General features: G+C 43.0%; 1 protein-coding gene across 3 annotated transcripts in view; it reads left to right on the top strand.

Annotated features, from left to right (window-relative positions):
* The first annotated feature begins 10,750 nt into the window (after positions 1-10,750).
* The window catches only part of GRK6 (G protein-coupled receptor kinase 6), an 82,900-nt gene continuing 70,694 nt past the window's right edge, over positions 10,751-22,956 (top strand). For 2 of the 3 annotated variants that reach the window (XM_030213209.1, XM_030213208.1), the window contains exons 1-2: positions 10,751-10,841; positions 20,774-20,869. In XM_030213209.1, the coding sequence (XP_030069069.1) occupies positions 10,790-10,841; positions 20,774-20,869 (148 nt within the window). In that variant the 5' untranslated portion in view covers positions 10,751-10,789. The remainder of the gene's footprint in view (positions 10,842-20,773; positions 20,870-22,956) is intronic. The other variant, XM_030213210.1, reaches the window with a different exon arrangement.

Raw genomic sequence — 22,956 nt, 5'->3', positions numbered from 1 at the left:
TGGCATGTGAGCCTTCTAATGCCATGAGTCTATGGGAAAGAGGTAGTGTGCAATCCTAGTTATAGGATCAGTCTTTCAGAGAGAGAGAGATGGTGTGTGACCCTCTTACTGGCATCAGCCTATGGTTGAGAGGCAACATGGTGTCAGTCTATGACAGAGAAGTGACATGTGACCCTGGTAATGAGGTCAGTAGTTTATGGGAGAGGGCTGCTGTGTGACCCTTACAATGACATCAGTTTAAAGGAGAGAGGTGCTATGTGACTCTGGAAAGTTATCAGTCCATGGGCAGAGGTACTGTGTGACCCTAGTACCAGCATCAGTCCAGGGCAGTGCTTCTCAACCCAGTCCTTCAGGCACATTTAGTTCTATCAGATTTTCAGGATATCCATAATGAACATGCATGAGATAGATTTGTATGCACTGCCTCCTTGATATGTAAATCTATTCATGCATATTCATTGTGGATATCCTGGAAACCTGATGAGACTAGGAGTGCCTCATGGACTGGCTAAAGAAGCAATGGTCTAGGGGACAGAGGTGCTGTGTGACTCTGGTAATGGCTATTCTAGCACTGAGGAAAATTCATTTTACAGAGACCAGACAGCAGGCATTTACAATGAATAAACATCCATTTTAGCAAAAGAAAGAAAATATTGATGGCCTCAACCCGATTATTTTTGCGACCTTAGAAACATAGCCATGTATTACTCAGATGCTGTCACAGTGACTAGTTTCTCTTGCCAGTATGGCATTTGGGGGGCAGAAACCACTGGGGGATTAGGGGGCAACCTCCCCTAATCTCTGCAGTGCTGCTCAACAGCAGCTGTGTACCAATTCTTAAACATGCTTGGTAGCAGATATAACTCCCAAGGTTGATCTTTTAGGACATAGATATTTAGGCCTCTTGGGGGGGGAGTTAAGTGACTTCCCAGAGTTACAAGGAGTTGCAGTGGGAAATGAACCCAGTTTACAAGGATCAAAGCCTGCTGCACTAACCACTAGGCTACTCCTCCATTCAAATATCATGCTGTTGTCCTGCCCAAAACAGAAGGAGCTTTCAGGTTAGGTGCATCTCAGCTTGACTTTTTGATCAGACCTGACACGGTCTATGTTTCAGCTAAAAACGCCTGCGTCAGGAGTCTATATCAGTTTCCAAGGATATCAATTATCCACTGTAAGGAAATATTGGCTCTTTCGTTTGGTTTGCCAATATACAGCAGCTCAGCTCAGTGTGGGAATCTTTAGTTTGATAATCATATCTGTTACCTCATTGCCAGTTTGACGTCTTTTAACCATGTACAATTGTCTTTTTCAAGACACCAAATATTTCCTTACAGTTGCTCCTTGTGTTTTTTTTTTTTTTTTTTGCTGTTTTAGGGCTGCTAAACTCCAATTATTCCTACTGGACACACTGACAACATTTGTTCAATACTGGCGTCCTGAAGTGCAACTGCACCTTTGGAGCTGGTACTTGTGTCTTCACTAGCTTTCAGGCACTTACACTTCCCACCTCAGACCAGAACAGAATGAGCAATATGTTGAGAAACGCTACCTCAGGCATTGCACACAGGCCAGTTTCCTTCCTCTTTACCCTGATGCCGCAGGCAGTTGGGATCTTCTAACCACCTCATCCTCCCCCATCTTCCCTTCCTCTCAGCTCCTTTCTGGCCTCAGGGGGTTGGGACTTCTCCAGGACCCCTTTCTTCTCCAGTATCTCCTCCAACACCTCACCTTTCACTGTGTTCTTGTGCAGCTTTTCTCTTTGATGTGGTTGTAAAAAAAGTAGATAGTGCAGCACTGAAATCTACAATATAGCATTGCAAATAACAAATCAAGCTCTGGAGCACTGTCAAATACAATTTGAATATAACCCTTGCCCCCCTTCACAGACCCCTCAAAAACTCCCCAAACCCCCTGCCCCTGATTCTCTCCTAACAAGAGAATGCAAAACCTAGGAGGTTTAATAAAACAATATAAACCTAACAGGTTTCCTATTGCTTTCAATAGCGATAGCAATTGTTTTGTTCTGGCCAATATGGTGGCGACGGAGGTGAGACAGCTTCAACTTTTTGATTTCATAAGAACTCCTTGGAGCAAATCTTCTTGGTTGGTTTGAAGCAAAGAGGTTTGATTGCGAACAGGAGACGGCATGATGTCAAAACGTTGAAGCCACTTAGGTTAGTCTGTGTTTCCCCTTCCCCGCACAGCTGTCATTCTCCATACACTCAAAACAAAACAAACAAACCTATGAGCTGCTGCATCCATGTTGTCGTTCTTTATTGTTGGTAGCATTTTATTTAATCTCACTTATATTTTTAAGCATGCCGGGTTGTGCAGTATACGGATGTACACAGAGGAAGTATAGTACTACTACTACTACTAGTTAACATTTCTATAGCGCTACAAGGCATACGCAGCGCTATACACCATACACAAAAAAAGACAATCCCTGCTCAAAGAGCTTACAATCTAGATAAGACAGGTAAACAGACTGAACAATTAAGGGTAAGGAAATAAAGAGGTGAGGATTAATTAATTATTAATTTATAGTACTTGTATCCCACATTTTCCCACCTATTTGCAGGCTCAATGTGACTTACAAAGACCTGTTATGGCATCGCCATTTCAGGATAAGAGATACTACTACTACTACTATTACTATTTAACATTTCTAGAGCGCTACAAAGTGTACGCAGCGCTGTACAAACACAGAAGAAAGACAGTCCCTGCTCAAAGAGCTTACAATCTAATAGACAAAAAGTAAAGCATTTAAATTTAAAATATTTAAGCAGTCAAGCACAAGAGAACAGTCACAGAAGGACAGAAGATGTTGAAGGGTGGTCAGTGTGATTAGGTGTAACTCTGGTTGGAGTAGTGGGAGAAGGTGATAGGAGATATACTATAGGATGTCATATAGGATAAGAGATACAATTGGTGTTACAAAGAAATCAAGGATGACAGGAAAGATCTAAGCAAACTGTTATAGAATTTGACTTTCAGAGTAAGGGTGGAGTGGTGAGGTGTGTAATTAATCTATGTGTTGACATGGTAGGCCTTGTTGAAGAGATAGGTTTTAAAAGATTTGCGGAAATTGGTTATTTCATTGACTGTTTTCATATTAGTTGGTAGTGCATTCCACATCTGCGTGCTAATGTATGAAAAGCTGATTGCATGTGTTAATTTGTATTTTATTCCTTTACAGCTGGGGAAGTGGAGATTAAGAAATAAGCAGGCTGATCTTTTAGCATTTCTGGGAGGCAAGTCCACGAGGTCTAGCATGTAGGTCGGGGCATCTCCGTGACTGATTTTATGAACAATCGTGCAGATCTTGAACGTGGCGCGTTCTTTAAGCAGGAGCCAGTGAAGTTTCTCTCTTAGGGGTTTTGCATTTTCGTATTTTGTTTTTCCGAATATGAGTCTGGCTGTGGTGTTCTGGGCTGTTTGGAGTTTGTTTTTTTCTTACATTTGTACCCCATGCTTTCCCACTCATGGCAGGCTCAATGCGGCTTACATGGGGCAATGGAGGGTTAAGTGACTTGCCCAGAGTCACAAGGAGCTGCCTGTGGCTGAAGTGGGAATCGAACTCAGTTCCTCAGTTCCCCAGGACCAAAGTCCACCATCCTAACCACTAGGCCACTGTTCTTTGCAACCAGCGTAAAGTGCGTTACAATAGTCTAGGCGACTTAGCACCATTGATTGTACCAGGCTACGAAAGATGGATCTCAGGAAGAAGGGTTTTACTCTTTTGAGTTTCCACATAGAGTAGAACATCTTCTTTGTTGTGTTCTTCACGTGGGTTTCGAGTGTGAGATTTTGTTCAATGGTGACTCCAAGAATTTTCAGGTTGTTTGAGACGGGGAGACGTTTGGTGTGGTTATGGTGGTGAATTTACTTGTGTTGTGTTGTGATGTAAGTATAAGACATTGTGTTTTTTCTGCGTTAAGTTTTAACTGGAATGCATCCGCCCAGGAATGCATGGTTTGGAAGCTTTGGTTGATCTCGTTGGAGATTTCCTTTAGATCATGTTTGAACGGGATATAGATCGTGACGTCATCTGCATATATGTAGGGATTGAGGTTTTGATTGGCTAGTAGCTTGGCTAAAGGTATCATCATTAGGTTGAAGAGGGTTGGTGAGAGGGGGGATCCTTGGGGGACTCCACAGTCAGGTGTCCATGAGGCTGATATGTCCTCGTTCGTTGTTACTTGGTAAGGAATCCTCTAAACCAATTAAGAACGCTACCTCCAACACCAAAGTATTCTAGGATGTGTAATAATATTCCATGGTTGACCACGTCGAAGGCGCTGGACATGTCAAATTGTAGGAGAAGGATATTGTTGCCAGTTGCAATTGTTTGTTTAAATTTATTCATTAAAGTCACTAGTACTGTTTCGGTGCTATGGTTCGATCGAAATCCTGATTGAGACTCGTGAAGAATTATTTGTTTAGGTAGTTAGTGAATTGTTTCGTTACTATGCCTTCCATAATTTTGGTTATCAGTGGGATAGATGCTACTGGATGATAGTTGGTTAGGTCACTTGTACTTTTCTTAGCGTCTTTGGGTAACGGGGTAAGTAGGATGTTTCCTTTATCCTTTGGGAAGAGGCCATTTTGTAACATGTAGTTCAGGTGTTTCGTGAGGTCTGATTTGAGTTGTTGAGGGGCAGATCTTATAAGATTGATGGGACAAATGTCTAATTTGCATTGTGATTTGGCATATCTTCCAAGCGATTGGGAGATGTTGTCGATCGAGAGTGTGTCGAAATTGGTCCATGATTGGTCTGCTGGGTACTCCCCTGGTATTGGATCTAGACAATCAAGGAGGTTCACATAATCTGTTGTGTTGATAGGTATCATAAGTTGTAGCTTTATGATTTTCTCTTTGAAGTAGTTCGCGAGATTGGTTGCTGATGGGGTATCTATGTTGTTAGCGGTAACCGGTGTAGTATTTAGTAATTTGTTTATGAGTTGGAAGAGTTTGTGTGTATCCTTGTAGTCTGGTCTGATCTTAATTTTACAGTATGATCTTTTAGTTTGCTTGGTGGTGTATTTATATTTTCTTTGTAGTTGTTTCCAGTCGTTGAGTGTAGAATCGTCTTTTTTCTTATTCCATGCTCGTTCTAATCTTCTGACTTGTGTTTTTAGTTCTTTCAGTTCTTCATTAAACCATGGTAATGGTTTTTTTCTGTGTGATGATCTGGTTTGAAGTGGTGCTATGTTGTCTAGTATTGTTCTACATCTGTCGTCCCATTCAAGTAAAAATTGGGGTGAGTCTGTTGGTGTTGTCCACTCATTGTTGTAGAATTGTTGCCAGAATGTTAGTGGATCTCTTTTGCCTCTCGTGGTGTAGGTTTGTTGTTCCTGTTTATGTTGTGGATCTTTTGTTCGCCAGTGAAGGGAGAGGTTTGCTTTGTAGTGATCAGACCATGGTATGGCTAACCATTTTGTATCTGTTAGTGCGAGGTTTGACTCTGCTGAAAATTTGTACATAATGATATCTAGTGTGTGTCCTTTAGTGTGGGTGGGTTGCATATTTGGCCAGTGAAGCTCCCATAGTTGGAGGAATTCCTTACATTCACTTACGTTTGCTAGGTTGTTGTCTTCCAGGTGGAGGTTGATATCCCCTGCTATAATAAGGTTTTGGGTGGAGACACATGTGTTCGATATAAAGTCCATAAAATATGTTTGGCAGTCTTGCCAATTGCCTGATGGTCTGTAAAACAGGATAAGAGTTAGATGGTCATGTAAGGTTGGGTGGTTAATTCTAACTGAAGCTATTTCAAGTTGAGGAAGTATGGATTTGGCTAAAGTTGTGACAGTGAATTGGAATCTATAGATTATAGCTATGCCTCCTCCTCGTTTTCCGTTTCTTGTCCAGTGGGTAATTTTGTACCCTGGAGGGCATAGCTCTAAGATTATAGGGTCTTTGGAGTCATGGATCCAGGTTTTGTTAATTAGTAGGAAATCCAGATTATCTGTTGTGATCCAGTCCGTTATTGTCATAGTTTTGTTAACTACAGATCTGGCATTTATATATCCCATTTGTATTAGTTGGTTGGGTTGGGTTCGAAGTCGTGATGATTTTTATTATTTGCCTGTCCTCTTGGTATTTGAGTTTATTGTTTTCCTTCTTTCCTTTCTGTTGGCTGTGTCCGTAGGTGGTGGGTTTTCCAATCCATGTTTTAATCTTTTGGGTAGGTGGTAAGTCTTTGGGTTGGGTGAGTGGTTTATGTACTGTAGGTTCATTGTTGTCTGTAAGAGTGGAGGTCAATGTGTAGTGGATTAGGGAAAGACAATAAATGATTAGGAGTACTTTGTTAGTGTTCATGTTGGGTTTGGTTTGTGTGGTGAACTAGTGGCGTGTATGAGTTAGTATTCAGGGCAAGTGAGTAGAGGTTAGGAGTCAAAAGCAGTGGTAAAGAGGTGGGCTTTAAGTTTGGACTTGAAGACGAGCAAAGACGGGGCTAGGCGCACAGGCTCTGAAAGTCTATTCCAGGCGTGAGGTGCAGCAAGACAAAAGGAATGGAGTCTAGAATTAGCAGTAGAGGAGAAGGGGACGGATAAGAAAGATTTATCTACAGAACGGAGTACCCGAGGGGGGGCGTAGGGAGAGACGAGAGTGGAGAGGTACTGGGGAGCAGCAGAGTGAATACACTTATAGGTCAATAAGAGAAGCTTAAACTGAATACGGAAACGGATAGGGAGCCAGTGAAGTGACTTAAGGAGGGGGCTAATGTGTGCATAGCGACTTTGGCGGAAAATGAATCGCGCAGCGGAGTTTTGGACTGATTGAAGAGGACAGAGATGGCTGAGAGGGAGGCCGGTGAGAAGCAGGTTACAATAATCAAGACGAGAGGTGATAAGAGTGTGGATAAGGGTTCTGGCAGAATGCTCAGAGATGAAGGGACGGATTTTGCTAATGTTATAACATTATAACATTGTTATAGTAATGGAATAACTTTTCATAGGTAGAGTACTACTTTGTTATAAATTGTAATCAGTGTGTCATTTGGAGGGGCTGATTATAAGGACACCCTAGCATGTGTTATATTCGTGCCAGAGATTTTATTTCTCCTCATAAAGGGCCACTAAAACAGACATCATGTTATGAGAATCAGGTGCTCAACATTCAGAGTTTCTATCTATTTATTTATTTAGGGCCCTGTTTACTAAGCCGCACTGTAGGCACACTAGCGTTTTTAGCACGCGCTAATGCTAGAGACACCCATATATTCCGACAGGTGTCTGTAGTATTAATGCGTGCTAAAAACGCTAGCGCATCTTAGGAAACAGGGCCCTTACGTATGACATTTATATCCCACATTAAACATGAATTAGGTTGAAACCTGGGAAGATTTCAAATCTTTTTTTTTCCTGTGCCTAAATCAAAAGAGAAAGATGGTTTGTGGCAACTTGCTCCTTTTGTTTTGTGGAATGCAGTGGTATATTATAAAAAATGCGCTTAATATTGTTTATTACTACAGTTTAAAAGAGAGCTATTCAATAATGAGCACAGAGCTACCTTCATCTGTCAAAACTCTCCCCAGTCCACATTAAACTGGATCACCATTTGCAGGACTTGTATTGTACAAGCCAGTCCAGCACCAGCCTTAGCTAATGCAGCCAGAGTTGCCATCTAAGCACCACTTGACATGCAAACACATATGCAACCCTTTAAGTGTTGTTTCTTATATCATTTATTTTCTAATTAGAGATCCTCTGTGTTTATCCCACACCTTTTTAAATTCCATCACAGTTTTTCTTCCCACCATCTCCTTCAGGAGGTCATTCTGGGCATGCACCACCCTCTCCATGAAAAATAATTTTCTGACATTACTCCTAAGTTTACCACCCTGCAACCTTATTGGTTTCTATATTAATAGCTTTCAAGTATTTAAATGTCTATATCATATCTTCTCTGTCCCTCCTATCCTCTAGGGTATACATATTCAGGTCTTCCAATCTCTTCTCATATGTTTTTAGCGCAAGCCTAATATCATTCTTGTCACCATCCTCTGGACCGCTTCGTCTTCTTACATCTTTAGCAAGATACAACCTCCAAAACTGAACACAATACTTCAGGTGGGGACTCACCAACAAGTTGTACAGGTGCATCAACATCTCCTTTTCTCTGCAGGTTACACTTCTCTCAATTCAGCCTAGCATCCTTCTGGCTACGGTCACCGACTTGTCACACTGTTTTGTCGCCTTCAGATTCTCAGATACTAACACCCCAAGATCCATCTCCCTGTCTGTGCATTTCAGCCTCTCACCACCTAGCACATATGTCTCCCTTGGATTTCTGCTCCTTCAGTGCATCACTTTGCATTTCTTTGCATTGAATTTTAATTGCCAAACATTAGACCAGTCTTCTGCAGATTCTTTTTCATGTTTTCAATTCCCTCTGGAGTGTCAAATCTTTATACCAGGCTTCCTAAGGCAGATTACAACAGTTAAAATGAACCCATCAGTAAACAGGATATGCTCACTGAAATTTGGCCATCTATTACTCTATTGTATAGCACAGGGTAGAAAAATTAGCACAAAATACAGCCTTTATTAGTGCTGTCCCACCAGCTACAATAATTTTTGAAGCTGTTTTAATAATACTCAGTTTTGATTTCATGATATTTATATCTACATATGGGAAGCTTTCAAATAAATTAAAAAGCTGTCAAATAACTTAAAAAAATTATATATATATAGTCCTCCACCTTTTAAGGCACTGCCAATGCAACTGGAACAGGTTCTGACTTTTTACAAATTGACCACACATAAGCAGTCCCTTGTTTCTAATATTATTATTATTATTAGCATTTGTATAGTGCTACCAGACGCACGCAGCGCTGAACACCTGACACAGAGAGACAGTCCTTGCTCAATAGAGGTTATGTTGCAGGAATGGATGCATGAATTTGTGATACTTCAGGAGTCAGACAGCACACACCAGAATAAGAAAGTAATCTTCTTTATTTGCCAGCAAACAAAGCAGGACATCAGCATTAAGTCTCTTCTTCTCTTTGTGTCTTTCTCTCAGCTCTCTGTGTCTTTCTCTCAGCTCTCTGTCTCAGCTCTCTTCTTATGCTGTCTTCTCCTTCTTCTGTCTGTTCCTTCTGTCCTTCTCTTTCTTCTGAGCTCCTTCTGACGTAAACTGCTTCTACTCCTACTTAAATACTGTTCTAAGCCCCCTCCTAGCCTGGCCCCCCCCTTACTCTCCAATTGGTTAAGGAATAGATTGGTTACCTGGCCTCAACCAATCATTACTTTTGAAATATCAGTTACATAGGTTTGGTATTCCTCAAACTGACCTCTAACCTGGGGCCCCTTAAGCCAGACATTTGGTCTCCAGAACTCTTATATTCTCATCATGATTGATTTCTCATCTATAGCTTAACCTGGGTTCACTTAGAGGATAATGGATATTCTTACATTTATTATTCTCATATTCCTAGTACTAACTGCTAACTAAACTCTGGCATTCATTAAAGAGGTCAAAAGCCAATCTTACTTAATGGCATTCGGCTATGGTCTGTTATTACTTTCAGGAGGCCAGTCCTACACTTAGCTATAATTAATCAAGACTTTTCCTGACCTTTTTCACCTATCAGCTTATACATTGAACCAGCCAGAACTATGGCTAAGTCAAACCACATGTTGACCTCTTCACTGCAGTCCTTTGCTTAGAAACATCAGACAAAGAATTAATACAGAATTTAAAAAGGTTTCCTACATATTAACTACACAGAATACATATTCTAAAATAAGCATCCTTATAACACATATTCTAAATATCAAAAACTTGTAAATACTAATCTATTGCCTCTCTCTAAACAGTATTTCTATCTAATCTTAAACTACAATATATCTGGCTCATTCCTTTGTCCATTCATAATAATATCCCCTCAAGATTTAATAGTATACAGATGTGCCAGCTAGCATTGGCAATTCACAAAGGACAGAGTCTCATTTCTCACTGACCTTTCCTAACCCAGCCCGGCAAACGTAAATAACCTAAACCAGATGACATTCCTTCACTTTAGTTGCCAGGTAAAAAGCTAGAATTCAAACTTCAAGCTTTTAATATCATTTCTTATATATATAATTATGCCATGGCTGCCTCAGTTATAATCTAAAAATACAGACAGACAAGACAATTAAGTGCGAGGGAAATACTGGATGAGAAGGAACAAGTGGAGGACAATTGAGTAGTGGCTAGGAGCCACAAGCAGTAGTGAAAAGGTGGGTTTTCTGCATAGATTTGAAAACAGGTAGAGATGGAGCTAGACCTAGAGGCAGGCTCAGGAAGTCTATTCGAGGCATAAGGTGCCGCGGGGTGAAAAAGGAACGAAGTCTGGAGTTAGCAGTGTGGAGGAGAAGGGGGACGACAAGAGAGATTTGTCCAGTGAGCGGAGTTCACGGGGAGGAATGTAGGGAGAGATGAGAGTGGAGAGGTAATGGGGGTGGGGGGCTCCCGGGGCTTTGTTTTTTGCTATTGTTTTGGGTGAACTAAAGCTCTGCCTGCTGGCTTCAGTTCCTACAGTGGAGCAGATAGGCTCACTTCGTCTGCTGATTACTAAAGCTCCTTGGGCTAGATAGCCTCGTACGTACTGTTCTCAATCTAACATCCTTGGGGAATCTGCGCGCTGATTGGCTGCACGGGGTGGCGGGGCGGAGTGTGTCCGTGCGCTCATTGGCTGGGTATGGAGGGGGAGGCGGGCTAGGCGATGTATGTCTCGCCTGGGGACGGACGGTTCGGTTGCTCGGGACGGAGTGAGCGCGCGCGCCGGTCATGGAGCTGGAGAACATCGTGGCAAACACGGTGCTGCTGAAGGCGCGGGAAGGTGAGCGGCCACGCGCGGGAGCGTTTCCTCTTTCTGCGCTTGCGCCGTTCGGCCGTTGGTCTGTAAGTGTGGGACCGGCAGGGGTGGGGTTTCCTGCCTCCCGGAGCTCACGGCAGGAGGAGGAAGCGGTGGGTTCCGCGCATCTTCACTGGTTTCTTGTCACCGTCCAAATGTGGCAGCGCGGCAGACCCGGCACCTGCTATCACACAGCAGGGCTTCTAGTCTGCCTCTCATGCTATCTGCTTTCTGTTGCACTCGTGTCTGTTGTGTATTATCTCAGTTGTTTGTAAACTCTTTTCCAGCTGCTCTGTGGCAAAGGCAGACTAAACCTGTAACTAAATATACAAATATTCTCTAAGCATAAGAACATAAGAATAGGCATACTGGGTCAGTACAGTGGTCCCTGCTTCCAGCAGTGGCCAGTCCAGGTCACAAGTACCTGACAGAAACCCAGTTACTAGCAACATTCCATGCGAAATCCCAAAGAGTAGCAACGTTCCATGCTACCAATCCCTGGGCGAGAAGGGGTTTCTCCCCATGGCTGTCTCAATAGCAGACTATGGACTTTCCTTCCAGGAACTTGTCCAGATCTTTTTTAAACCCAGATATGCTAACTGCTGGTACCACATCCCGCAACGATTTCCAGATCTTAACTATTCATTGAGTGAAAAAAATATTTCCTCCTATTTGTTTTAAAAGTATTTCCATGTAATTTCATTGTCTCGTGTCGCTCCATGGGGTGACCTGACCTTGAGTATTGCGTTCAGTTCTGATCACCGTATCTCAGAAAAGGTTTAGTGGAATTACAAAAGGTTCAAAGAAGAGCGACCAGAATGATAAAGGGGATGGAACTGCTCCAGGATAAGGAAGGCTAGCTCTTTAGCTTGGAAAAGGGATGGCTGAGGGAGGATATAATTGAAGTCTACAAAATCCTGAGTGGTGTAGAATGGGTAAGAGTGAATTGATTTTTCACTTTCATTGTTTCCACATTATGCATCATAGGCATCTGCAAAGAGGAGGCTTCTACCAAATGTTTATCCACTGCAGCATCAGGCCACAAATAAGCTGGAGCAGGCAGGAGAGGAGGCTGATTTATTTGGCCTCTTCTACCCAAAAAAGGTGTTCTGCTGCCCCTGCTATACATATTAACATTGTAAATGACTGGAGATAAAGAGCTGAATAGTTTACCCAGCAGTCACACTCATTATCAAATCATGATTAAACCATCAATGATTGTGATATAAAATGCTTGAACATTGTCTCTCTTTCGCATTTTTGGGACATAGACTGTCAAAGTCCACCCAGTCCTGTCCTTAGTTTCCAACTACTGAACTTGCCGTCAAAGCCCACTCCAACCTATCCAAATCTGTCTTGTTACTTGCATGACACACACCGTAAAAGTCTGCCCTGCACTGTCCTCACGTTCCAAATTACTGGAGTTTCTGTCAAAGCTCTCTCCAGCCCATCCTAAACTGGATTGTCATATATGGAACCCAGACCATACAAACCTGCCCAGCACCAGCTTTAGTTCTTCACAGCCAGAGTCGCTATCTACCCCCACTTGATAATGCAAACAAATTCAACATTTAAGTTTTTTTTTTATACCATTCATTTTCTAATTAGAAATCCTCTGTATTCATCCTATTCCTTTTTGAATTTCATCACTGTTTTTTTCTCCACTACCTCCCTTGGGAGGGTATTCCAGGCATTACTCCTAAGTCTACCACCCCACAACCTCAGTTCATGTCCTCTAGTTTTACCGTTTCCCCTGGAAAATATTTGTTCCTGTATTAATACCTTTCAAATATTTAAACATCTGTATTATATCTTCCCTGTCCCTCCTCTCACATTAATGCTATACTGGCTCCAGTGAGTGTTTCCCTGAGCCCTGGTTTTTGTCTCTGAGCAATGGCTCATCAAATTTAAAAGTCTTCAAGCAGAATACATAAAATACAAGATATAGTATCAAAAAGTAAATATTATGCCTTGTCACAAACACATAATTGTCTACTTCCAGGTCACTCAACAGCCATGAAATTTAGTTTTACTGCTGTAATGTAATGTTGCTGTGTTTGTATTCTGTTTTTGTTGTTTGATAATACTGTGCTTTTTCCATTCTATGGAGTGAAAATATAAATTATTAATCAGATAGGCTTAGGAACTTTAACTTAAGAATTTATGGTGCCTTGACTATACCTCTAGATGACCAGGGATTGTAAGGTAGGGTGGGGGTGGAATGGTACGTCACATTGCTGGAGTATCAAGAGTGAGGGCTGGTCCCGTTCGGGAGTAGAAGAGGGAGAGTTTTGATTATGGCCAAAACTAGTCAATGATTTTTAGGGGGTAATCTTGGTTTGAGCCAAAATTGTTAAAACAGTTTTTGCCACAGTTTCAGTTTTGGCTGAAATTTAGAAAGTTGTTTTAGTTGTTCTCTAGACTGAAATGAATGATTCTGCTAGCATTTAGTGTCTGTGTAGGAATTTCTAACCATCCAGCTTGTTCCAGTTTCCCAGTAACAGGTATGTTGGTCTTCTGTGGCCCAATGTAATATTTATTGCACTGTCCTTTTGTAGATGGATTAGGACTGTTATGGTAAATTTGGTCAGTTACATGAGGTCCACCACCTTTTGTGCCAGGTAGGTATCACCTAGATAAGATTTTGGGGAGCAACCAGCTGACTTGTTACATATGAGAACCAAAGACGCAGGAAAATATGAGAGGGAGATTCTGGAAGCCAAATTTAGACTCTTAGGGAGTCTTTTACTAAAGCTTAGCTCGAGTTATCTGCAGCAAGGCACATAGGAATAAAGTGGGCCCTGCTGCAGATAACTTGAGCAAAGCTTTAGTAAAAGACCCCCTTAGAAAGTTGAAGTCCAGAACTTCCAGGGTAACATTTTCAGGCATGCTCCCCGTTTCACATACAGGACCCAACAGCTGGCAGAATTCTGGAGTTTGAATACACAGATGAGACAATGGTCCAGGGAAGAGGAATTTAGATTTAGGAACTGAGCAACATTCTGGGGAAGGGAGAGGCTCTGTTTTCAGGGTGGAACCAGACTTCTGTTTTTAAAGGAGATAGAGCAGCTTTTAAACTAGAACCTGGGGGGGCAGCTGATAGTTGCTCAGGAATGCATGGTTTGGAGTAAGGTAGCTTTTGAAGGTTGCTATCAAAACAGAGAAGTTAGTGCATCCCAATAGAGAGGTTGAAACAAAGGCAAAAGGAGCCTTTAAGGGAAGAACAGAGTAAAGATTACATATTATCCTTATCAACTGCTAAATAGCTTGTGAATATGAACAGAAACACACTTTGAAATGTCTGTATACAAGTGCTAGAAATCCAAAAACTGATTGGAGAGCTAAGAGTTTAGAAATATAGAAACATGGTGGCCCATCCAGGCTGCCCGTCCTCAGCAACCACTAACTCCTCCTTTTCCTAAAATATTTCATATGCCTGACCCACACTTTTAAACATTCTGACATAGTCCTTGTCTCCATGACCTCCACCGGGAAGCCATTCCTTGCATCCACCACCCTTTCCTTGAAAGAGTATTTTCTTAGATTCTTCCTAAGCCTGTTTCCTCTTAACTTCATCGTATGCCCCCTCAGTCCACAGGTGTCTGAAAAAGGCTTATCTCCTGTACATTAATGGATGTGGCCCTTCCAGCCGTCTAACTCCTCAAAGAGGTCCTGTACTTTAGAGGGATAATTGTAAGTCCCCTAAATTAGCGGTAATATTAACGCCCAAGTACTTAATGTATTTGAGTGCCCAAGCAAAGGAAAAGGCAGTACAGGGCTTTCTCTGCCATAATCTACTGTGTTATATAATATGTCTACAAAATCCTGAATGAGTGGGATGGTAAACATAAATTTACTCTTTTAAAAAGTACAAAGACTGGGAGACATGCTTTGAAGTTATGGTAATACTTTTAAAACCAATAGGAGAAAGTATATATATATTTTTCAGTTTTCTCTGAACTCCTTGCTGGCTGATGTGGTAAAAGTAGTTAGCATAGCTGGGTTTATAAAAAGGTTTGGATGAGTTCCTGGAGGTAACCTCCATAAAGTGTTATTGATAGATCATGGAAAGCCACTGTTTTTATCCCTGCGGGTTGGTAGAATTGAATCTTGCTGCTGCTTCTTGAGATTCTGCCAGGTACTTGTAACCTGTCTTGGCCACGTTGGAAGCAGGATACCGGGCTCGATGGACCTTTTGGTCTGACAGAGTTTGGCAGTTCTTACTCAGGTTTTGCTATATAGGTTTTTGTGTTCATTTCACAAAGTATTTGGCCCTATTTGAAAGCAGGTTCTGATACCCAAAATAAATGTTCAAGACCAGTGGTTTCCACATCCTGTAGAGAAACCACGAAACAAAAACCTGTCTGCTTTAAACAAGTGTCTGGCAGTGGAAGGAGTGTGTGCTGGTCCTGAGGTGATAATCCACAATTTGAATATTAGTTGTCCAATCCTGTGGAGAATCCAGACCACTCCTTAGAAGAATTTGTTCCACGATGCTATTGATTATAATGGCAGTTTTACCACTTAACTGAAACTGGTTTGTCTTTGTGGAGGGGGATGAGGGGCATGATGTGCAGAAATAATGCTTTGGCTTGCCCTGCTATTGCCACCCCAAATACCAACTACTACTAATTACGTCTATAGTGCTACTAGATGTACGCAGCACTAAACACATTATATGCAGGTACTTTCTTTGTCCATAGAGGGCCTCACAATCTAAGTTTGTACCTGGGGCACTGAAGGGTTAAATGACTTGCCCAAGGTCACAAGGAGCTGCAGTGGGAATCGAACCCAGGTCGCCAGTATCAAAGCTTCTGCACCAACCATTAAGCTACTCATTTGTCTAGAGGTGCCACTGGATGGACTTTGTTGGCTGTTTTTGTGTGCTTTCTTTTAATTGAGCTTAGTTTTTAAAGCAATCAGCAAGACAATTTTCAGTTTTTTTTTCTTGTACTCTATATTTTGTACATTACAGAGATTGAAAAGGTGCATCATGCTTGATCCAAGTCATGCTTCCAGACCTTTAAATGGGGGGGGGGGGGGGGGGGGAGAGAGACTGAAAGACTGAGCCCAAAGTAGGTGGCCCAAACTTTGCCCCCTGACCCCTCCAGTACTTGTGCTGGTGGAAACCCCAAGCCCCTGCCACCAGAAAAGGTCCTCCACCAGCGACTCTTTCCATTGACTGCCGCCACATGGAGGTGGAATGTTTTGGGTTGGTGCAGCGCTGCAGTGGCCCATGAAAAGGACTGTCAGGCCACTGGAGGAGGACCTTTCCTGCTGGCAGGCCATGGGGATCCCCATTGGCCATAGCAGTTGGTGCTGCAATTCTGGGTGTGCCTGAACCTAAAGTGAGGGGGACCTAGGCTCACCCCTTTGTTCCTGTTCCCAGTGTTATCTCAAAACCTCCTCCTGCCACCCCCACCATCTCCCATTGTAAGACCCCTTTTTGTCATCAGCCCTAGCTGCTTTCCATCTGCCCCCTTGTTGGTTTCTAGTTCCCGTTTCCTATTCTCGGCATCACACCTATTCCCTTCAGCAGCTTTAAATTACCAGAATGATAGGAGCTTGTCTTTTTGTTGCCACTGCTCAGATTGGTGGCAATTGAAAGAGAAGCTCATGTTGCTGTGCAGGTAAGAGAAAGGGGTCAGCTGGTGGAAACACATGTGCTCAGAAATCTGTCTGCATACTTTCATCTGAGTGGAAGGCAATCAGAGGGGTGGAGAGCCCTATAGGCAAAGCCCCTTGCTGGGAGTTACACAGGAGGTGAAAAGTCATAGAGGAGGGGGGTGGAGGGCATGTATGGGTGGAAGAAAGTGGAGGAGCCCAGGAGAGGATATGCAGGAGATGCACACCAGGGTGGAGAAGGGGTGCATAGGAGGTGAAAGCTGCTGGCTGTGGGCGGGGTAGAAAGTAACATGATATGAAATTGGTCAGGATTGCACAAAATTGTTCTCAGAGTAGATAGTTATCTCTGCAAGCATCCTGCTGCTTAGCAGATCTGGTGTGAATGTCTTGATTAACACCTAGTCTTGCTGCCTTTCTTTCAGTAATATGTGGTTGAAGATGCGATGCAGGGTGGGGCTGCGGTGCATGTGCTTCCTGGCCTACAGGTGCATGTGCTTCCTGGCCTGTAGTTGCTTCTGCTATTCTGTACTCTCCCTGTCTGCCACCTTGTCTCTCCCCCGCCCCCCCCCCCCCCCCCCATGCACAAAAATGCAGCTTCCCTTTGTGTTAGCATTGTCCCACCCAGTGAAAGCAGACTTGTCAGATGGTCAGGCACTGGGCAGGTGCTTCCTCAGCTTGTGGCTGTGCTTGTGATTGACTCATGCTTAGCACTGCCACTTGCGTTTTTAAATCTTTTGGGTGCCCTTAGTTCAGTATGGTCAATATTCAAACAGCTCCTGGCAGGTTAAATTCCATGTGCAAGACTTTCCGCTGACATTCAGTGGCATAACCACCAAACACAAAGCCAAGTGTATTTTACAGGCGATCTGGGCAGAGGCAGCACATATCCACAGAGGGTGACTACATTATAGGACCACGTTCATCGTATGGGTTAAGAGCTGAATATTGCACTTAACTGCATAAGTTTTAGCCGGCCACATGCAACCGGATAGTCAATGCCTAGCATTCGATATCTGGACAAAAAAAGGGCTGACCACCGCCAGCTGAATATCGACCCCCTATGTTGCTTGTGACCTTGAGCAAATTACTTAACCCTCCATTGCATTAGGTACAAACTTGTCCCTCTGTTTACTAAGCTGTGCTAATGCTGACACAGCCCATTCATTTTGAACGGCATTGCAGCACAGCTTAGTAAACGGGGGTGGGGGGGGGGGGGTAGATTTTTGAGCCTTCTCTGCTTGCTGTACCTGAATGTAATTCGCAGCATAAGCTAAATCTAAAGGTCAACAAACAATCTCCATTCCGGTTGTTTGGGCTGATCTTCTCACAGACTGACACTCTTGCCTGCAGCCTGTTCTCTTTGGGCCCCAGTGGTCCAATATCTGTGGCTGTAAGCGTCCTCTCTTCTGGGCCTGGCTGCAGTTTTTTCTCTTCAGGATGTTTAGACCAATAGCATTGCTGCTGCCTCGTAAGTTCATGCAGAATTCACAAAGCAAAGAGTACTGAGCACACACAGGAGGAGAATTCTGCATTGCACAGCTGTGCAGATTTCTCCCGGGAATATTAGCTTTTTCTGTACTGATTTAATGAAGAAACAGGTCTTTGTAATGTTAGTCTAAAGCAGCACTTTTCACACCTGTCTTGTGACTCAGGTTTTCAGGATATCCACAAAGGTGTGCGAGAGAAACTTGACTTGTACTGCCTTTCTAAACAGTGAACATTTATCTAATACAAATTCATAGTGGATGTCCCAGAAATTTATTTGGCTCTGGGGTCCTGAAAACTGAGTTCGTAAGGGCTGGTCTAAAGGTTGACCTTTAAGCCTGTTGCATAATAAAGCAAATGCATTTCTTAGCTATGCCACAGGGCATAGTTTGAACTATTGCTTTTGATTTTTAAAGCACTCTGATTCCGAGCCAGCTTACTTACAGTGCAAGCTGGTACATCCCAGGGTGCACATTGCGTCATCACAGGGTTCACTGAGAGTCCTTGATGAAAGACTTGTTGGCAGGCTAGAGTTTCCTTGGTGGCAGCCCCACTGTGGTGTAGACTTACTTTGGGGTTGCATTCTGAAGCAAATGTTTTGAGTTTTATTCCTGCAGGTTTGTCAGTGTTGAGGATGGGTTTGGCTCAGAAGGCAGAAATGGGTTTTTTTTATAAGTACCTGTTTATAATATGTAAACCACTTTGACTAACCACAGAAAGGTGGTATATGAAGTCTATGTTTGTGCAGCACTGCATACACTTTGTAGCGCTATAGAAATGCTAAATAGTAGTAGTAGTACTCTTCCCCTTAATGTGTTGACTTATTTTATGGTGTCAGTAAGCCACTTTGGCTGAGCTACACTCTATACATTTTTGTAAATGGTTTTTTCACCATTGTCCAGCCTTATACAATGTGTGTGTATGGACCTGCCTACTGCAATTTGTGCTACATGGCCAGTATTTTATTAATGTACTCTCTTCTTGGACAAGTCAGTCAAGATGGTGTACAATAATCATACTTCTACATTACAATCAAATGACTTAATTCTTCTTCCTACGAAACAGGTGATGTATTTAAAAACTTTTCTAAATCCCAATGGTGGGTTTGAAACTACACCTAAGGCAAGAGCAGCTGCTGGCACTCTTCCCTTTGAGCATGGGTGTTCACAGCTTAATTCAAAAGTGCCATGCGACACCTCCTGCTTGAGGCCCAGGGAGGTCGCCCAGTTTGCCCAGTCTTGCAATAGCCAGGGAATGACCCAGCAGATCTGCAGAGGAATCTTGCTCACTGTGCTTTAAGTTATGAAGAAAGTAGAGACTTGCACGGGAACGGGGTTTGCAGGAATCCCGCGGAACCCGCGGGATTCCCGCAGGGACGGAAGCAGTTCTGCGGGGATCCCATGGGGACCGAAGCAGTTCCTGTGGGGTTCCCGTGGGGACGGAAGCAGTTCCTGTGGGGTTCCCGTGGAAGTGTATGCTGCACTTCCGCCAGCCTCTCACCTACCGAGTACCAAGTTCTTTGAGTGCTGTCTCCTCCTCCTCCTTGCTTTAACAGCACAGATGTGGAAAGCCTCCATTAAGGAGGTGGTAGAGATACAAATGGTGGCGAAATTCAAAAAGGCATGGGATGAACACAGAGGATCTCTATTTAGAAACTGGAAGTTATAAAAAAACCTAAACTTAAATGGCTGCATGTGTGTGACTGTGTCGCATAGCATTTACATGGTGATTCTGGCTGTGATGAACTAGGGCCGATACTGGGAGACCTGTACGGTCTATGTCTCATAAATGGCAATCTGGTTTTGGATGGGCTGGAAAGGGTTTAGACAGCAACTTTAGTGGCTGGAACATGAGGACAGTTCTGGACAGACTTTTACGGTCTGTGTCCTGCAAATTCTCATCTCCAGATGAATAGGCTGGAGTGGGCTTTGAGGGCAACTCCAGCAGTTGGAACATAAGGATAGGGCCAGGTGGACTTCTATGGTCTATGCCCCAGAAACGCCACAGCAAGACCATAATCAAGTATATAATATCACATTCATTGTTGATTTAATCATGAATTGATAATGGTTGTGACTATTGGGCAGACTGGATGGACCGATCCGGTTTTTATCTGCTGTCATTTACTATTACTATTAATCCTCACTGCTTCCGGGCTGATGCGCAGACCTCAGCTCTGACATAAGCATGAGCATCAGATGTCACCTGACCTACTGGCGCGTGCATGTGGTGATCTCTTAGCACACAGTGCCAGTGAATCAGAGAAATATGTGCGCACCAGAGTGTTCCAGCTTCCGTTCCTTCCTTGCCTGCAGTGCTGCGGCTCAAACCCAGAGACTGAGAGAGCTGACAGGAATTTTGTTTTTAATGTACCATTAAATTCTTGCGGGGACGGGTTAGATTCTCCACGGGGATGGGCGGGGACGGGTTGGATTCTAGTGGGGATGGGTTGGATTTCTGTCCCCGTGCAACTCTCTAGAAGAGAGATCTGGGTTTTTGCTCTAAAGATGATGTAGGATTTTCTGGGTTTGTATGAGGTTACATAATGTCGCTCTCTTTCTGTCTTACCACTGGGCTTTTTAAACTTGTCCTGGGGGCAGGGCAGCCAGCTGAGCTTTCAGGTTATCCACAGCAAATGTGCATGAGAGAAATTTGCAACACTGATCTCTCTCTTACATATTCACTGGGTAGACTGAAAACCCAACTGGCAGTGATTGCCAGGAAGACCTGCTTCGTCTCGTGTTCTTCCCTATAGCAGTGGATGTGTTAGACCAGATTGCAAAAGTCTGGATTTATTTCTTTTGTAGGTGGTGAAGGGAACAGGAAAGGAAAGAGTAAGAAATGGCGTCAGATGCTGCAGTTTCCCCATGTCAGCCTCTGTGAGGACCTCCGATCTGCCGTGGGTGAGTGCAGGGGAGTTTATCAGTACCACTTGTTACCCAGCTGCTCTTTGACACCCCCCCCCCCCAAATACACATGCAATGTAAAACAAGCTGCGAAAACTGTGTGTAAATGTGCTTCTGCACTTTCTGTAGGGTAATGTTGAAAGGGAGAAGAGTGGTGTAATTTAAACACATCCCTGTTATAAAATTTCCTATATATACATATCATGTGTTACAGAATTGGAGGTTCTACTCCAGACTTCACTTACATGTAAAATAAATGTTTGAATGATGTGTTAGAATAATTATAATGGTAGTTTTACTGGTTGATTCAAATTGGCCCCAGGTTTCTTTAATGCATAGAAAGCCTTTGGGATTTTTTTTTGTGTAGTGTCTTTTGTAATTAGTTACAAGGTGGGTGGGGATTATGCTGTGGCTGTGTCAATTTGGCTTCACACCCTCCATGCCTATCTTCAGTGCCAGTGTAAGGATTTTGAGTACACTCACACTCGTGCACACACACTCTGAAGGCAATTCCTAGACGTCAAATGGGCTGTCTGAAAATTGCCCCCTCGTGGCTCCTTGAGCTTGTGTGGCTGTTGGGATCTATTGTTTTTCTTCAAGTGCGTCTGCTCTTTACTGCTGCCTACAGGAGCTGGTACCTAGGCAGTTGCCTAGTTGTGCCCAGTGTTTGGGCCGGGCCTACCTATTCTACCCCAAATATTCTGTCTAGAAATGCCACTGCATAGGATGGGTCAAAATTCAATTCATCCCAGTAGGTATAGAAAGAACAGAGACCAAAAATAAAACAGCCTTAAGGCATTGGCACTAACAAGTTAACTCGGTTAGGAAGATGAAGACTTAAAGATCTTTTGCCAAACACCATTTCACATAATCTTCGTCAAAGAGCCAAAGAATTTTGGAAGTATCTTAATAGGAAAACTGAGCTAAACAATGTTTAAAGCTAGTAGAGCTGCATCTTTTTTTTATTTTAAATAAACACTGACCATGGTATTTAAAAAAAGAAATGTGTACCTTTTGGTGCTGCTGTACAGCTAGGGAGCATTGCTGAATACACATGTACTTACTTTCTCTTTAAGAACTGGAGCAAAGTCCATGGAAAGTACCCATGAACATGAAACCCAGTCTGCCTAGTGGCAGGGCCAGCCCTGGATATGAGAAAAATACCTGCCCAGCCAAGAGGAGCAGATCTGCTTGCATCTCTTTTCTGACCTATAAAATAATGAGTGGAGTGGAATGGGTAGACATGAAGCGTCTATTTATGCTTTCCAAAAATACTAGGACTAGGGGGCATGCGATGAAGCTACAAAGTAGTAAATTTAAAACGAATCGGAGAAAAGTTTTCTTCACTCAACATGCAATTACTCTGGAATTCGTTGCCAGAGAATGTTGTAAAGGAGGTTAGCTTAGCGGAGTTTTAAAAAGGTTTGGATGGCTTCCTAAAGGAAAAGTCCATAGACCGTTATTAAATTGGTCTTGGGGAAAATCCACTATTTCTGGGATAAGCAGCATAAAATGTTTTGTTCTTTTTGGGGATCTTGCCAGGTATTTGTGACCTGGATTGGCTACTGTTGGAAACAGGATGCTGGGCTTAATGGACCTTTGGTCTGTCCCCATATGGCAATACTTATGTATGTACTTATGACCTAGTGTTTAAAGGAAAATCCGTGGGTGAAATGTTGGCCCCCACATGTATACTGCTGTGATGCTTTCACTTTGCTCTGGTGAAGGTCTTGCATTCAGCTGTCTGTGTGTATTCACGCTTTACATTCAGATGAGACAAATCTGCTTACATTCAGAGTGCAGGGAAGAGCTTCAGAACCCTCAGTCTTTGCTGTATTGTATTAAAGAATTATAGCTTGCTTAATGTTGTTAAATACTTGTCTATTTTTGTGATATTTGGTATCTAATTTTGCAGTTACCATCAGTGACATTATGGCTCCTGCATGCTCCACTGGCATCTTTTTGTTTCCCCAATTTGTAAAAGCCTGTTCCATATCATCAAGCTGATCAATCCATAGACTGGTGGGTTGTGTCCATCTACCAGCAGGTGGAGATAGAGAGCAAACTTTTGCCTCCCTATATGT

This window comes from Microcaecilia unicolor, chromosome 8 (genome assembly GCF_901765095.1).
Source record: "Microcaecilia unicolor chromosome 8, aMicUni1.1, whole genome shotgun sequence".
NCBI classification, from domain to species: Eukaryota; Metazoa; Chordata; class Amphibia; order Gymnophiona; family Siphonopidae; genus Microcaecilia; species Microcaecilia unicolor.
The sequence above is the reverse complement of the archived record's forward strand: the minus strand, read 5'-3'. Positions and strand labels throughout refer to the sequence as shown.